This window comes from Toxorhynchites rutilus, chromosome 3 (assembly GCF_029784135.1).
Source record: "Toxorhynchites rutilus septentrionalis strain SRP chromosome 3, ASM2978413v1, whole genome shotgun sequence".
Lineage (NCBI taxonomy): Eukaryota > Metazoa > Arthropoda > Insecta > Diptera > Culicidae > Toxorhynchites > Toxorhynchites rutilus.
Window position 1 is genome coordinate 314,540,386 of NC_073746.1, and position 17,197 is coordinate 314,557,582.

A 17,197-nucleotide genomic window follows, 5' to 3' on the forward strand; every position below is an offset into this window, starting at 1 on the left:
AAACAAATCTGTGACCCGCACGATCCTCTGAATAGATCGTATTACTCATAGTGTAGCGCAGGCATACAAGATAGGAAATCACGTGTTCATTTGAGACCGTGAGCAGGCAGCATAGACAGATAAGGCGCCTGGAATACACAAAGACAACAAGGCACCAGGCGAAAGATTATTGCTGGTAATAAGCCTGGCCTCGCCCATTATCGAATATACGAAGGGCTATAAACAAAAATAACATTTTAAGCCGACGATGAGTAATAAACTTTCTAAATTGTACCCCTCTAGCGAGAGCGACAAAGGTCCGCAGAGATAAGCGGGTAGTAATAACATGTAGGGAAATAGCAGGCAGACAATCGATATGGGCTCGGTTGTCTGAGAAGGAAAGAGAGATCTCTTCTCTCCTTTATAGTTTTAACGCCTAGGAATGAATTCTTGGGTATATATACTGGGGATTCTGGCCTAGGAAGTCAGTTCAATTTCACAGTTCAAATCAAACAGTTCAATTTCACAGTTCAAATCAAACAGTTCAATTTCACAGTTCAAATCAAATAGTTCAAATCAAACAGTTCAAATCAGAAGTCTAATTCGTTAGTTCAAAATCAAAGTTCGTAGTTCAAAGTTCAATTCGTGATCCGAAAATCCACCAAGCGTTGACAACCAGGCGTCACGCATCAGAATCCGGATACACCCAAGCGTTGGCAACCAGGCGCCACGCTATAAAAGGTATAACCAAAAGGAACAAATCCCAATCCGAAAAGCAGACCATTTGCTTCGCTTCACCGGACCGCACTGGAGCCGGAAGAGGTTGAAGTTTTGTGGCTGCCCTAGCCGGGATTTGTTCACGCAAAGGGGCTTAGCCCATAAGAGACCAACCAAGTCCAGGGAAATAGATCCCTGGCTTTAATAAATTTAAACCGTGATTCTCAGGCCTCAATTGCCGACATCTAGGGAAATAAGTTCCCTAGATTAATCACGAAGCGCTCGAGAGAGGACGAGCGAAAAGTCTTGCCTTCATAGCAAGCATCTAGGGAACTCCAGTTCCTTAGATTATATTTTGGTGGCTCCAGAGAGGAGATTTAAAACTCACACCTTCGCCAAGACAAGAACCACGATCCCTCGCGCAAGAGGAGTAAATCGGGAGGCTCAGAATCACGCCTTTTTGAAAAGACTAAGAAGTCAAGAATTGAAATTTGAACTCTCGCGCCAGAGAGTGAAATTGAACTCACGTGTATTCAAACGGGAATCACGTTGTAAGAGGAGATAAGACTTGGAACTCAAGCACTCATAGAAATTGATTTGAACACACGTGCATTCAAAAGGGAATCACGTTTATAAGAAAGAGATAAGACTTGAAAATTTAAGCACTCAAAAAGATCTGAATTGAACTCACGTGTATTCAAGAAGGAATCACGTTAATTAAAATGGCTACATATGCATATAAAGCCAACCCTAATGGGCACTGCCGTCTGTGTACGGACAAAGACAAGAAAGAGGACATGGTCGCATGCGATGAATGCGATCGGTGGTTCCACATTTCATGTGTGGGACTCACATACCTACCCAAGAAAGATGAAAGGTGGGTATGCCCTAAGTGCATGAGCACAGAAAGGGAAATGATGGAACTGAAAGTCAAAGTCAGACAATCAGTTTCCGGAGACAGCTTGCAAGAAATTTTGCAAGAGAACAGAGCAGCAATGGAGGCTCTGGTAAAGTCCATGAGGACAATGAGATTCGAAGCTGAACCAGGTACAAGTTCAGCACACAATAATGACAGCATCGAAGGTCAAAATCAGGAGGCAGAGCCAGAATGGACTGTCTACCTAAAGCGACAAGCACTCATGAGCTTGCCAAAATATGGAGGTGCGGCCAGAGAATGGCCGAAATTTAAAAAGGCCTTTGATGAGACCACAAAACAAGGTCAATTTAACAGGCTTGAAAATTTGAATCGCCTGCAAACAGTGCTGTACGGGAACGCAGAGAGGAGCGTCCGACAGTTAATGATGGATCCAAATAATATGGACCAAATAATTGATAGACTAGAAGATAATTTCGGAAGACCCGAACTAGTCTATAAAGAACTACTAGCCGAACTCACCAATATCAAAAGGGAGAGTCGGAATTTGATTACCGAGATATCCGAAGCACTGGATAATCTCGTCTGTAATGTTTCTCTTATGGATAGAGAAGAATTCCTGATTGACCACCGATTGGTGGAAGAGATCATAAGGAAAATGCCCTACGGTCTACAGGTGAAGTGGACTGAAGAAATGTACGACGGGGCAAAGACTTTAGCTGATCTCAATGAGTGGCTGAAGCCTCATTCGAGAACCAATAGACTGCTGAATGGCACCAGCAGGCCGCAGCCGCGAGAAACAAGCAGACCGCAGCCGCGAGAAATTAACAGATCGCAGCCGCGAGACACGAGGCCTGAGCGTCGATTTAACGTAAATACGCATCAGGAAAATAGATCGACAATAATAAAACGCAATTGTGAAGCATGTCGGGGAAACCACAAACTCCTCGAATGCACCAGATTTAAGGCTATGAAGCCTGAAAAGCGAAATGAATTAGCCTTTAAGGCAAAGGTATGCTTGAGCTGTCTCGCATTTACAAACCATATGATGCGAGACTGCAAAAGAGCAAAACAATGTGGAATTAATGGATGTAAGTTCAAACATCATCCATTAATTCATAAATCTCATGAGAGAGAATCAAGTGATTCAAATCAGTCGGAAGGACAGCATAGTCCAGATACACAAGCAGATGGTGAGATACACAATCACCAACAACTAACAAAATCCAACGTATTCTACCAAATAGTTCCTGTGACGTTGAAAAATAATGACAAAATCATCAACACGTTCGCTTTCTTGGATGCGGGGTCATCACTCTCTCTAATAGACGAGGAGATTGCGAACAAGTTAGGGCTCAACGGAAGAATTGATCCGTTAATGCTAAAGTGGACGCAGAACGTCACGAGAAACGAACAAAACAGCCGTAGAGTTCAGGTACGAATCAACGGCAACAATGAAAAAGAATACGTCATGAAAGGAGTGAGAACGATAAAGAATCTCCAACTCCCAGAGCAAAGCTTCAACAAGGAGGTGATGGAGAAAAGGTATCCATACCTCAAGAATCTGCCGTTGAGCAGTTACAGCAGTATACGCCCGACGATATTAATTGGACTGAGTCACAGTCACTTGTTAATTCCATTCGAAAGGCGAATGAGAAAACCGAACGAGCCCACAGCGCTACGAACCAAACTTGGATGGTTCATGTTCGGCAACATATCGTCCAATGTGCAAGGCGGACACATCATGGTCATTCAGCAAGAAGATGAAATGAACAAGGCTTTGCAGAAATATTTCTCCACCGAAGACTTCGGCGTTAAGGTAGTCAAGAATCTACCAAAATCAGCTGAAGAAGAAAAGGCTGAACAAATTCTAAGAAGTACTATGAAATACAAGGATGGTAGATACGAAGTTGGACTTCTATGGAAAGATGAGGAAACGAAATTTCCAAATAGCTACAACAATGCAGCAAAGAGGCTGACAACGAGTGAGAGAACGTTAAAAAAAGACCCAGAGTTGAAAAAATGGGCAATAGAAACATTTGCGGATTACGAGAAGAAAGGCTACATCCGCAAACTGTCAGAGGAAGAAATTATGAAGCCGATATCAAGAGTGTATTATCTTCCACACTTTATTGTGCACAACAAAAACAAGTTGCCACCTAAGCCAAGGTTGGTTTTCGATGCGGCGGCAAAGATACAAGGTGTATCATTCAACACGGAACTGTTATCAGGGCCGGATGCTACTACGTCATTGTTCGGTGTTTTAGTAAGATTCCGAGAAGGAGCAATTGCTGTATGTGGAGACATCAAAGAGATGTTCCACCAAGTACGAATCCGAGCTGAAGATCAACACGCTCAGAGATTCTTATGGAGAGATTGTGATAGCAGTAAGAAACCTGATGTATACGTAATGCAGGTGATGACATTCGGATCAACCTGTTCACCGTCATGTGCACAAGCGGTTAAAAACCACAACGCAGAAAAATTCAGAAAATATTGTCCAGTGGCGACTGAAGCAATCATCAAGCAACACTACGTCGACGATTATTTGGATAGTTTCGAAGAGCTTGATAAGGCAGCAGAGATAGTACTACATGTTATGAAAATTCACGATCACGCGGGTTTCCACATCAGAAACTTTGTGTCAAACAGCAGAGAACTTCTGCAAAGTTTACCCTCGGAACGTGTACAAATTTCCGGAATCAAAATGTTCGAAGAAAAGGATTCAATGACAGAAAAGGTACTTGGTGTATATTGGAACACCACGTCTGACACACTCGGCTATCAAATCAAATTAGACAAGCTAGGAAGTGATGTTACACAAATGCTACGTTTACCAACAAAGAGAGAGGTACTAGCTTTCGTGATGAGTGTCTACGATCCACTTGGACTCATCTCAAATATAACTGTGCATGGAAGAATCCTCATGCAAAGGCTGCACATAGAAAATATAGATTGGGATGACGAAATTCCCGAGAAGTTGCAGTCAGACTGGCAACACTGGTTAGAAATTATTGAATCTGCTGATAGCGTAACGATACCAAGATACATCCTCGAAGAAAGAACAGGTGAAGTAGAACTACACACCTTTGTAGATGCTTCTGAGAAAGCATTTTGTGCATGTGTGTACGTAAGAAGTATATCTGGAAACACACCACACGTAAGACTTCTATCAGCAAAGTCTAGAGTAGCACCAGTCAAACCATTGAGCATACCACGCCTAGAGCTACAAGCGGCCGTGTTAGGAAGCCGATTAACCAAAACGATAATAGATGAAACGAGGTTGAAAATCGTCAGCAAAACATTTTGGAGTGATTCACAGACCGTATTGTCATGGATCAAGAGTCCAAAACGAAGAAGCGTATTTGTGATGCATCGAGTAGGTGAAATCCTGGAAGATAACAGGAAGAATGAATGGCGATGGGTGCCAACAGATGAAAATCCAGCCGATGAAGGCACAAAGGAAAAGCTAGGAAAATCACAATGGTTTGAGGGACCTGATTTCCTAAAGCTCTCAGAATCGTCATGGCCTTCCATTGAAGAGAAGGAAACAGACGAAGAGTTGAGAGAAACAGTGCTAGTTCACGAAGAACTAAGCAAACTTAGTTTCATCGATAAGTACAAGGAATACTCAGATTGGTGGAAATTGGTGAAGAACCTTTGTGTATTAAACAGGACAAAGGAAAGATTACGTCGTGGATATATTCCAGACATTGAGTATAAGGACTACCAAAGAGCTGAGAACGTGCTCTATAGAAAGATGCAATGGGAAGCATTTCCAACAGAGATGGAAACTTTATTCAATGGCGGAACAATATCGTCAGGACCATTGGTCAGTTACGCACCCTTCCTAGACGAGGCAGGGGTAATGAGAAGTGGAGGACGTTTGAAGAAAGCCATGTCAGTACCATGGACTACAAGAACGCCAATATTGCTCCCACAAAAGCATCCATATACATATTTGATCGTGAAAGCAACACACGAAAGATATTTCCACCACGGCGAAAACACCGTCATAGCAGCATTACGGCAGAAGTATTGGATACTGCATATAAGAACAGTATTAGCAAACGTCAAGAAGAATTGCAATAGGTGCAAAATACGACGTGCAACTCCGGTAGAGCCGATGATGGCAGATTTACCACATTTCCGCACAGAAGCGCATATACCTCCATTTACAAACTGCGGAGTAGATTACTTCGGACCTTTCGAAGTAGCGGTAAAGAGATCGCTCGAGAAGAGATGGGGCGTCATATTCACCTGTCTCTCAACAAGAGCAGTACATATTGAGATGGCAGAAAATCTCAGTACTGATGCGTTCATGGTCGTGTTAAGGAACTTCCAGAACCGAAGAGGAAAGGTCACCAGTATCTACAGCGACAACGGAACGAACTTCGTTGGAGCAGAGCGAGAGTTAAAGTCGCTAGTCAATGAAATCAACGAGAAGATGGGCAAAAATGAAGCAGCAAAAATGGAAATCCAGTGGAGATTCAACCCACCTTCAGCACCACATTTTGGAGGCGCTTGGGAGAGATTAATAAGAAACGTCAAAGTAGCACTAGCAGAGATCCTGAAAGTTTGGGGTAGGAGCAAGCCATCAGCAGCAACGTTGCAAGCTGCATTCATCCAAGCGGAATTTTTAGTCAACTCTCGACCGTTGACACACATACCAGTCTCCTGCATCGACGATGAAGTGTTGACGCCATTCCACGCGTTAATAGGAAGAGCAGGAGAGTATGCCCCACCGTATGCACCAACGACCAGTCAGTATGACACAGCGCAATGGAGACGCATTCAACATTATTCCAAGTTGTTTTGGAACCGATGGAAGAAGGAGTACTTACCAACTCTGTTAAAGCGTAATAAAAATACGCAGAAAGTAGAACCGATCAAAGTCAACGACATCGTCTTAATCACGGACGACGACGCACCACCAGGAAAATGGCTTAAAGGACGAGTCATCGAAACGTTTGTGGCGAGCGACGGGCAAGTTCGCCAAGCAAAGATCCAAACCGCGAAAGGTGTCCTGAAACGACCGGCAGTTAAAATTGCAGTACTGGACATTATCAAGGGAAATGATCCAGCCATCAACTAATCAGGAAGAAGACGTCAGTGCTCGCTACCAGAGCACCAATATCCGAAAGATGCAGCCAACTGATGTAAGCTCGCGTCAGAGCTAAGATGTATGATCCATGGACCAAGCATTGAAGAGGACATCCTTTGGAACCAGGCAACGTGCCGAAGAATTGAAATTTAAAAGTGTTTTTAAACTCTGTTAGAATATAAGGATGAATGTAAAATAAATGATGCTCCGAAAACATGTAAACAAATAGAGATATAAGTAACACAGGTAGCATAGGGTCCGTTCAGGAATTTTATAAATCGAACAAGTAGATTTATCAGGGCCGGAATGTTACGGACCCAATTTAGATAGCAAGGCCGGCCAATAAACAAAATAATGTTATTGAAGTGCAAACGAGCGCATAGAAAATTTATAGCCCAATGAATCACCAGATACGGCCATGTGATTCGTCCCTTTCTTATTTTTCTTTTCCTTTTGTATAGCTTCAGACAAGCGGTGCATGACGCACCAGAAAGTAGGGACAAATAAATAAACAAATCTGTGACCCGCACGATCCTCTGAATAGATCGTATTACTCATAGTGTAGCGCAGGCATACAAGATAGGAAATCACGTGTTCATTTGAGACCGTGAGCAGGCAGCATAGACAGATAAGGCGCCTGGAATACACAAAGACAACAAGGCACCAGGCGAAAGATTATTGCTGGTAATAAGCCTGGCCTCGCCCATTATCGAATATACGAAGGGCTATAAACAAAAATAACATTTTAAGCCGACGATGAGTAATAAACTTTCTAAATTGTACCCCTCTAGCGAGAGCGACAAAGGTCCGCAGAGATAAGCGGGTAGTAATAACATGTAGGGAAATAGCAGGCAGACAATCGATATGGGCTCGGTTGTCTGAGAAGGAAAGAGAGATCTCTTCTCTCCTTTATAGTTTTAACGCCTAGGAATGAATTCTTGGGTATATATACTGGGGATTCTGGCCTAGGAAGTCAGTTCAATTTCACAGTTCAAATCAAACAGTTCAATTTCACAGTTCAATTTCACAGTTCAAATCAAATAGTTCAAATCAAACAGTTCAAATCAGAAGTCTAATTCGTTAGTTCAAAATCAAAGTTCGTAGTTCAAAGTTCAATTCGTGATCCGAAAATCCACCAAGCGTTGACAACCAGGCGTCACGCATCAGAATCCGGATACACCCAAGCGTTGGCAACCAGGCGCCACGCTATAAAAGGTATAACCAAAAGGAACAAATCCCAATCCGAAAAGCAGACCATTTGCTTCGCTTCACCGGACCGCACTGGAGCCGGAAGAGGTTGAAGTTTTGTGGCTGCCCTAGCCGGGATTTGTTCACGCAAAGGGGCTTAGCCCATAAGAGACCAACCAAGTCCAGGGAAATAGATCCCTGGCTTTAATAAATTTAAACCGTGATTCTCAGGCCTCAATTGCCGACATCTAGGGAAATAAGTTCCCTAGATTAATCACGAAGCGCTCGAGAGAGGACGAGCGAAAAGTCTTGCCTTCATAGCAAGCATCTAGGGAACTCCAGTTCCTTAGATTATACTGTTAGCATCATTGTTGTGTTTCGGTGACTGCTGCAAGTTGTTGTCTGCATTGCTGATTTACGAAACGTGAGGGTTGTTGCTGTTGCTGCTGGGATTGGCAAATCAGCGATTGTGGGAGCTTTGCTAGTGGGTATATGAAAGGGTCACTACCGGCGGGCTTGTACCGTACTGCTATAAGTTCCATTCGATTTGGTGGGATTAGTCGTTGGCGACCCATTAGGATTGAGTGATAGCGATACGCTGTGGATATCCATGCTTATCGTTTCCCGGCGACTGCTGCTTTAGCTGGAGACTCACCTGATCGTGCGGGTTGTGAGACACAACAGCTAGTTCGATTGAAACTGGCCCAGCGTATGTATATGTTGGTGTGGACCGCTATGTAGCATAAAAATTAGACCTGCTTTGTTTATAAACAAAAATAGTCGCTGTCATTTTTTATCCCCTCTCGCATCTTCCATGCCTTGTCATACTGTCGAAAACGAACCACCTGTCAATTCCAGCTCCTTGGTATTCACTAGTCACAACTTTTTCCCATCTTTCTGGCAATTCACGGATCCCTTTGCGGAAATAATCGACCGGTTTGTCGGTCGTGAGAAGTGCTGGTCAACCAGGCCATGTTGCATCGATCGAAAAAGGTAGTAATCGGACTGAGCAATGTCTGGAGAATACGGTGGATAGGATAGAACCTCCCTTTTCTGCGTTTCCAAGTATGTTTTGCCCGGTTTTGCGACATGCGACAGAGCATTGTCGTGCTGCAAAATAACTTTATCGTGTCTTTGCTCGTATTGTGGTCGTTTTTCTTTCAGTGCACGGCTCGAACGCATCAATTGTCATCGGTAGAGGTCCCCCGTAATGGTTTTATTCGGTTTTAGCAGCTCATTGTTCACCACACCCAGCTGGTCCCACCAAACAGACAGCATAACCTTCTGGCCGTGAATATTCCGCGCGGCCGTCGATGTTGATGCATGACCGGGGTATCCATACCCACTTTTCATCGCCAGTAACGATTCGATGCAAAAAAACAATTTCTTTTCTGCCGTTGTAGCAGTTGTTCGCACGTGAAAAAACGACGTTCGACGTCTTTTGGCTTCAATTCATACGGCACTCAATGTCCCATCTTTCGGATCATTCCCATTGCCATTGGTTTGCAGAGCTACTCCAAGTGTATCTGCAAGTAAAGCCTCCAATTCTTCATCTTCAAACTTTTTTGGCGGTCCGGAACGTACATTTGTGGCAGAGAGTGTGGAGTAGATTTGTCAACTGAGATGAAGTCACTTGATAAACGTGTTCCAATTTGTTCAGAACAATGCAGCACAACTATTGAAACCAAAAACCTCTACGGTCCGTAGGAAACGATGTTTCTAACCCCCTTTTTTATTTTATTTCATTGTATTTTTATTATTTCAAGAATAAAGTTGAGTTTTAACCGCTGTGCAAACTTTTATTTTATGTTTTTACTTTTCAAGCCAAGTTCCCGCAATTTATTCAGCAAAAAAAATACAGGATTCAATACATCAATATCGGTATTGTCCCTCATCGACTGCAATGCACTTATATCAGCGCTTGATCCAATCTTCTGAACATTTATTATATTCGATTTGCGGTATGGCCATCAGCGTCTTTTTCGATTTTTCCTTTATCTCATCTCGGGTGCTGAAACGTGTCGTTCAAATAGGGAAAAGTCGCAGGGAGCCAAATCAGGTAAATTCTGTGGTTGCTGAATGGTATTCGTTTCGTTTTTAGCCAAATGTTCACGAATAACGATGTTGTGGCAAACTCAATTCCATTTTGCAAATTGTACAAAATCGAGGCACGCACGAAAGCAGATGTCAATGACAGATGTGTTGATTCCGGGAACTTTTTGATCAAGTATGTATTTATGATAAAATTTGGTTTGCTAATGTAGACGGTATGTGCACCCGTGGCTGAGTGGTTAGCGTCCCACACTATCATGCCGGGTGTTCGGGTTCGATTCCCGTTCTGGTTGGGGGATTTTTCGTCAAAGAAAATTCTTCCGGCTTGCACTGTGGTCACGCGTATTCTAGAGCTTGCCACTTTAGAGTACATTCAAGGCGTGTTATTCGGCATAGAAATCTCAACCAAGTATTAATGAACGACGCTAGTTAATGAATACGTTGAGACGGCAAAAGTTCCACAGGGAACGGAACGTTAACGCCATTCAAGAAGAATAATGTAGACGGTGTAGTTGTTGTGTCCAATGTATCGTAGCTACTCAGCATCGGTGACTCTCACGCAAATAATCTTTTGTTTATACAGAGTACCGTTATTTATCATCCATAGAAGCTCTATATTAACTCGTGAACAGGTACATTAGACATTAAGATTTGTTAAAAATAAGTGTAAACTTATACATAGTTGAATAAAGTATAAGATTAGTATGATTCTTTGCTGTGGTGGCTGATAGCAGACAAACGACCGCAAAGGGTTAATGCATATGATATGTAGCTAGTGATGTCACCAATTTTTCACTACCAATGCATCGTCGTATTTCCCACCCTAGAATAACACTAGTTGTCATCAGCTAGACGTCACAAAGGACACGTTTGGTTTCGCGCCAAAGCCGTATATCAGTCATTTCTCTAGATTTGAACTCTGTTTCCGTTTTGTATAGCATATTGAAAATAATGCATATCTTTAGCGTATGTTATCCATTAATTTTGAAACAATTTACCCAGTAACATTTCCCTTTAATTTCAGCTGACAATCAGTGGTTTCGGCCAGTTGGACGACTGTTCTTTTCTATTCCAACCAGGCCTCAATGTGCTTCATCATAAAATTACTGAACGAGCAGCGCCGGTACTCATTTGTAAGGCTCTCCGATGGTTCCTGTACTGCCGCAACTTGCATGATTATCGGTTGATGTTTGACTACTCGGAACAGTCCTATCTTGAGGTGCGACTTAAGTCGGAACAAGAGGTCTGCATGTTTCCGCTCCATCGAGACAAACACTTACGTGCTGGGAAGTTATTTCACTTTCGCCGGACCATGGAAAAGCCTCATGCGGTCCTATGCAATGGCAATTTACGAGTTTCGTTTGAAGATTTTCGTCAAGAGATTGAACGCTTTGGGTTCTGCCTTGCGACGGAAAGTTTCTCTCCACTGAATGTGATTTCTCGTAGGGAGATGCAGGAATGGATTGCACCTGCTTATCAGTTGTGGACGATTGTTCGGGAAAGCTTAAAGATAGAGGCTTTCCGGCAGCTCGGCAAAGAGGAACAAGCATTCAAAGATGTTTTACGCAGAAAATTGAATAGCGGGAGACTTCATGAGTTTCAGGAGAAGATGGTTGAGCTGGAAGAAAGGATCAAGAACAGCAATGTGTTTCACAAGCTGCAAAAAACATTGAATGCGATGGAAGTCGGAGTTCTCAAACAAGAGCTCAAAATATTCAAGAACGTGATTGGAATTTATGAGAAAAGAATGAGTGAGTCAGTACAAACGTGCAGCTTGGTGGAGGAAAAAATACATTTATATGAAAAACAATTGGAAACAAATGTTATGCAGCAGGATCGGCGACTCTTGATTGAAGAGTTCAGGAATGGAAATGACCAATGCCATTTTGTTCTGTCATGGATGCAAGTTAGATATAAATCATTTGATTTCATGCTGAAAATCGAGAAACAAATTGAATTTTTAATTGATAGATCCAACGAGGATTTGTGTGCCTTATTACAACAGAATGTGGCCATTGCTGATTCGAGAAAGGTTATCATTCGAAACATGTGTGAAATAGAAATAGCCGAGAATTTCGTTCATCTTACTTATATGGACGAAGGGATGCAGTCTGTAGAAATGCCGGGTTACCAGGGCTCGTTAGACGCAACAGTTCGAGTTACGAAAGAAATGTTGCAGTCTACAGAAAAATCGGTTGATTGTGCGAAAGTGGACCTAGAGAAATATAGAGAACTGTTGACTGTGCCGCAGTCTATGACCAAAACATACGATGATGAGTTGTTCAAAGAATTATTTGAAGTAACACAAAAGCACATGTGAGTAATATTGAATGTAATATCGGCATTTTTTTTTAAATGTATTCTTTTTGAACACAGAAGCACGAGATTATCAGCGGTTTCCCTCAAGGAGAAATTGTTCAAGATGGAATCAACTGTATTTGCAAATCTGGCCACAAATGACTGTTTGCAGATGGAATCGATTCGTGGTTTGGCAGAGGTGAAAAACTTCTTCGGAATGACCAATGATGACACTTTGAAAACTGAATTGGTCGGTTTTGTGTGTGATCATTTAAAATTTCGGAGTCCAACAGTAGCAGCATTAGCTACACCACGCTTGATAGATATTCTTACGCTTGTTATCTTTCGAAAGCAAGCAACTATAATGAGGTTGCTGAAGATATTACCTCCCCAAAATGTGTACACATTTTTCGCACTGGACAGTATTTCCACCGAGGTGTTAGAAAAGCCCACAGAAGTGCCACCAGTTTGTTTTCCACTTGCTGACCTTCTATCCGATAGTCCACTTCGTTCGGCCTTGAAATATTTGTTGCGACAGCATTACTACACTGATTATGCCACAGCAGAGGTCATGGCCACGCGAAACACGCTTCCAGATACTACTGTGTTTTGCGTGAAGGAAGGCTTAATATTGAGTGACGGTCTAATAATCGGAGGATTCGTTCCAAGTGCGGACATATTTACCGATACTCTAGTTGAGAGTGTTGAATTATCAACTGAGGCCATCCAGCATCGGCAACGGATACGAGACGAGTTGAATGCATCCGCAGAATTCGAGAAGCATCGAAATCACATTTTGAAAATGATGTTGTTTGCTGGACAGGATTCCTTCTCTAGGTGAGTGATTACTAGTCCATTCAGCCGTTGAAACATGTTGTGTAATTCATAGACATTAATGTATGTCTTATTGTGGGTTTTTACATTGCTACATTCAATTTTTTTTTCATCATTACTCTCATAGCCAAAGTATGAAACGACATTCATGGAAATTGAAAAAACAAATCACAAACTGAAACTAAAGTAACCCAAAAAACTTATAGATCTACTTGAATTAGGCTCAATGGAAAAATGTTAATGTATAGGTGTCAACATATACTCTAACGAAAAAAAAACTCATGAACCGAATTCTAATCCGCGGATCATTTATCAAAAAATCTTATTCAAGCCCCTGCAAACGGTTTTTTATGCGATGTTTAGCTCTTAAGTAACCGAGACGGTTCTTACACGACAGTCGCATTCAAAGGTTTCCATTATTTAAATGGCAAGCCAAACTAGGATTGGGCGATTTTTATAAAAAGATCGATTTTGAAGAATCGTTTCTCTAAACGGCGTAGGGATCGATTCACTGAATAAAACGGTAGCAGAGAATCGATTTTTGAAAAACCAAAGCCTTTTTCCCGGATTATCTACTTATTCTATATGAGTGCCAACAGTTACAACTGTTTTATAGGATATTTTTACGAATTCACATGTTTTAAAGGATTATAAAATTCACCTTGCATTGGTGTCAATGCGCCCCTCATTGGAGCTAACTTGTAATCAATCACCAGATGATTATTTGGTACGTATTCAGACCTTTTTTTGGATTATAACACTTACAAATACTGTAAACATTATGCTTGCACACCATTTGTATCAGATTTATATATCTAAATCATGTAATTAATGCATCTCGATGACCGCAATTACGATTATGGTTTATCCAATTGGCTGATGTCTTTTAAAGTGAAGGTGAAGGAAGCCATTGTAGTAGGATGGGTAAAAGCATGTGTTTTCATGGGGTAAGAGTGTTTGTGAAGGCTGATTTAGACGATGCCAGTCAGCGCTCTAGTTGAAGTATCCAGTGAACAGAGAACAGACACTCTGTTTAAGGGTGTTGTGTGGCACGTGGCGCCGTCCTGTTGAAACCACATGTCATCCGTATCCATATCTTCAATTTGTGGCAAAAAAAATCGGTTAACATGCGGCCATAGCGCTCACCATTCACAGTTACCGTCTCGCCGTCCTCATTTTCAAAGAAATACGGCCCGATGACTCCACCAGACCATAATGCGCACCAAACAGTGACTTTTGGCGGATGCAATGACCTCTCAACAATCACGTGTGGATTTTCTGAGCCCCATATACGGAAATTTTGGGTGTTCACATAGCCACCGAGCTCGAAATGTGCCTCATCGCTGAAGAAAATTTGATGCGAAAATTCAGCATTTTGCTGCTGTTGTTCGTTCACCCAATCGACGTATGCCCGACGCATTCCATGGTCACCGCGCTCTAATTTTTATACCAGTTGGACTTTATATGGATGTAGGTGCAAGTCCAAATGCAAAATTCGCCACAATGATGTGTTTGACAAGCCCAATTGCTAAGCACGCCGTGGAATCGAAACATTCGGGTCATCCTCCACACTGGCAGCAACAGCAGCAATATTTTCGGCCAAACGCACATTACGATGATGCACAGGTCTCACAATATCCGCTACGGATCCAGTTTGTTCGAATTTACGCACTAAATTAGCGATTGTGTGCTCTGAGGCCGTCCATGCCGTCCAAAATCCGTCCGTAATGCTCGAAAAACATTTGCCGGTTTTTCATCATTTTTATAGTATAATTTAACAAAATTAACACGTTGTGCGATGCTAAAACCGATCCATATTGTAAAATGGCAGACATTCAACTAACGATATGACGCTTTGGTTGACAGCTATGTCAAACGGTTGTCAGCGCAGGGCTGTATACTTTGGAAGCCCGAAATGGAAAACCCTGTACAAACATACAAATATATCACAGCTAAATAAAACCGTTTAAAACTCCACCATTCTATCAAATCGAGCGCGATTAGCCACTCATTCATCCGGCGCCACCGCTTTTAACATACTTCGATTGCTCTCCTGCTCCACATCCCATTGAAACTCCTGTCTCTCTCTTGCGGTATCGCACCATCCCCGCATACATCCCCAGCAAATGCAGCAATCTCTTATGCTGAAAATCAATTTCAAGATAGCGTCTTTCCTGCTTAGCGTCCGATGATAGAATTAGAGACGTCGGTTAATCGCTCGATTAATTCAAATAATCGAATATCTGCAATTATAATCGAGTAATTTGGTATCGAATAATGAGAAATCAAAATATGAATACATCGAATAGTTATCACAGTAATCGCGAATAATGAAAAACGAAACCATTTTCAAGGTTAATACATTTTTAGGTCAGTTAGTTAGGCTATGGGTTTTTTTTATCAATCATGAAATGGTAAATTTATCAATATACTAAAACATCATTTCATTCAAAAACCGTGATTCTACTCCATGTTTATTTTACAATTATATTTAATGCAACTTTTAAAATTATAATATCATAATCTTTTTTATTATGCAATGTCTGTTCATTATTATTACAAGAAAAAAATATTCGCTCGATGATTCGAATACTGAAAGACAATTATTCGAATGGATCAAATATTTCGAAATGATCCGACGATTAATCGATAATCGAATAAACGAAAAATTTAGACATCTCTTGATAGAATGTGGCCAAGCTCCACCATCGCTCACTTTATATAGCCATATAGTTAACCGCCTATATTTATTCATAATCTTTTTTTTTCCGACTCCCGCACACAAAATGTATGGGAAAGTAGGGAATTCTTTCTTCCAATTTTTCATCAATTTGAACTTTATATGAGTTGAAAACCTGTTATGTGTAGCATATAAACAATTGCTGAGGATATTTCCTACCAATGTGTGTATTTGGAACCAAAATCCATTAATTAATTGAGGAGGTATTAGCGTTCAAAAACTGAACACTTTTTCACACCGAAATATTGAAATGGGCCCCTATATTGAAAGGTTTGACGTAGTCCTACGTCAAAAGCAATATTTTGAAGATAGCCCAAATTATGAGTGGATACATGTGATGACAGTAAACTCAAGCAATGAGAAATGCAAAATCTATTTGGAAATTCGACTTTTTTCATTCGAAAATAGTGATTTCTAAAACCGGACAAACCATTATAACTTTTCGAGCAAACCATGATCAGAGGTGGACAAACCACGATCATAATTTCTCTTTTAGGAAAATCGTTACAAAAACATAAAAATTTGGGTAATTTGAACGCCTTTTGGTATTATTAGCAACTAAACACTTGAGGCTTTGACACAAACCCAAACTTGATTATATGTGGTTTTCCTGAAGAAAAATCGAATCTATCCAGAATATTGTATGGGGGGTTAAATGAAAACCGAAACACAGAACATTCAGGAAAAAAAATGAAGATTAATGATGCTTAAACTCGAACATTTCTTAATAGATCGGAAAGATGGTTGCATCAATCGATAGAAAATATTTCTACGGATCTATCACAATGAATAAAATGTTTTGTATGTTTATCTCATAAATAAATTGCTCCAGAAAACAACTTCAACGGAAACAACTCTTCAGAAAAAGTGTAGTAGGCTAGAAATATTGCGACGCGGAAAAAAAACATCATGGGCAGGGTTGCCAACTATAATTTCCGAATATCAGGAGAATTCATTATCCCGTTATCCCGAAAGTTAGTGCCGATTTTTGGGAATCAATTTTATAGGTAGACATACTTTTATTAAATTTTCTATATACAGTTTTGTTCCACAATCTTACGCCATCTTCCACGTGGTTTGGAAACAAACTATTCTCTCAGAACATGTCAACAACTGTTCTATGTATTTTTCTATGCTGTCCAGTTAGTCGACGCTTTCTCTCTTGAGATAACATTGAGGGAACTGAATCTAAATATGCAATATCCGGTATTCAGCTGGTGGGATAGCACCTCCCAGCCAAATCCCACAAAAATTTGTTGTGTCGCCAATGAGACATTAGGTTTGGCATTGCTCTGATTGAACACGACGTCTTATTCTGGAAGTTTGTCCTGGACTACATATTGCATATTTTGTTATCCTTGAAATAAGATTCTAGAGTAATGGATGATAAAAAGATCCTGCAACGCTAACC

At 41.2% G+C, this 17,197-nt stretch overlaps 2 protein-coding genes across 2 annotated transcripts in view; both read left to right on the forward strand.

Annotated features, from left to right (window-relative positions):
• Positions 1–1,418: 1,418 nt before the first annotated feature.
• Positions 1,419–6,665, forward strand: LOC129774453 (uncharacterized). The gene has a single exon (XM_055778191.1). The coding sequence runs from the start codon at positions 1,419–1,421 to the stop codon at positions 6,663–6,665; it is 5,247 nt and encodes a 1,748-aa protein (XP_055634166.1).
• A 4,699-nt stretch (positions 6,666–11,364) lies between these two features.
• LOC129774454 (uncharacterized) overlaps positions 11,365–17,197 on the forward strand; it is a 30,394-nt gene continuing 24,561 nt past the window's right edge. The window contains exons 1-2 of the mRNA XM_055778192.1: positions 11,365–12,230; positions 12,291–13,049. Of these exons, the coding sequence (XP_055634167.1) occupies positions 11,365–12,230; positions 12,291–13,049 (1,625 nt within the window). The remainder of the gene's footprint in view (positions 12,231–12,290; positions 13,050–17,197) is intronic.

Bases quoted from the DNA above. Each gene is read 5' to 3' on its own strand.
- LOC129774453 (XM_055778191.1), top strand. From the start codon at position 1,419: ATGGCTACATATGCATATAAAGCCAACCCTAATGGGCACTGCCGTCTG.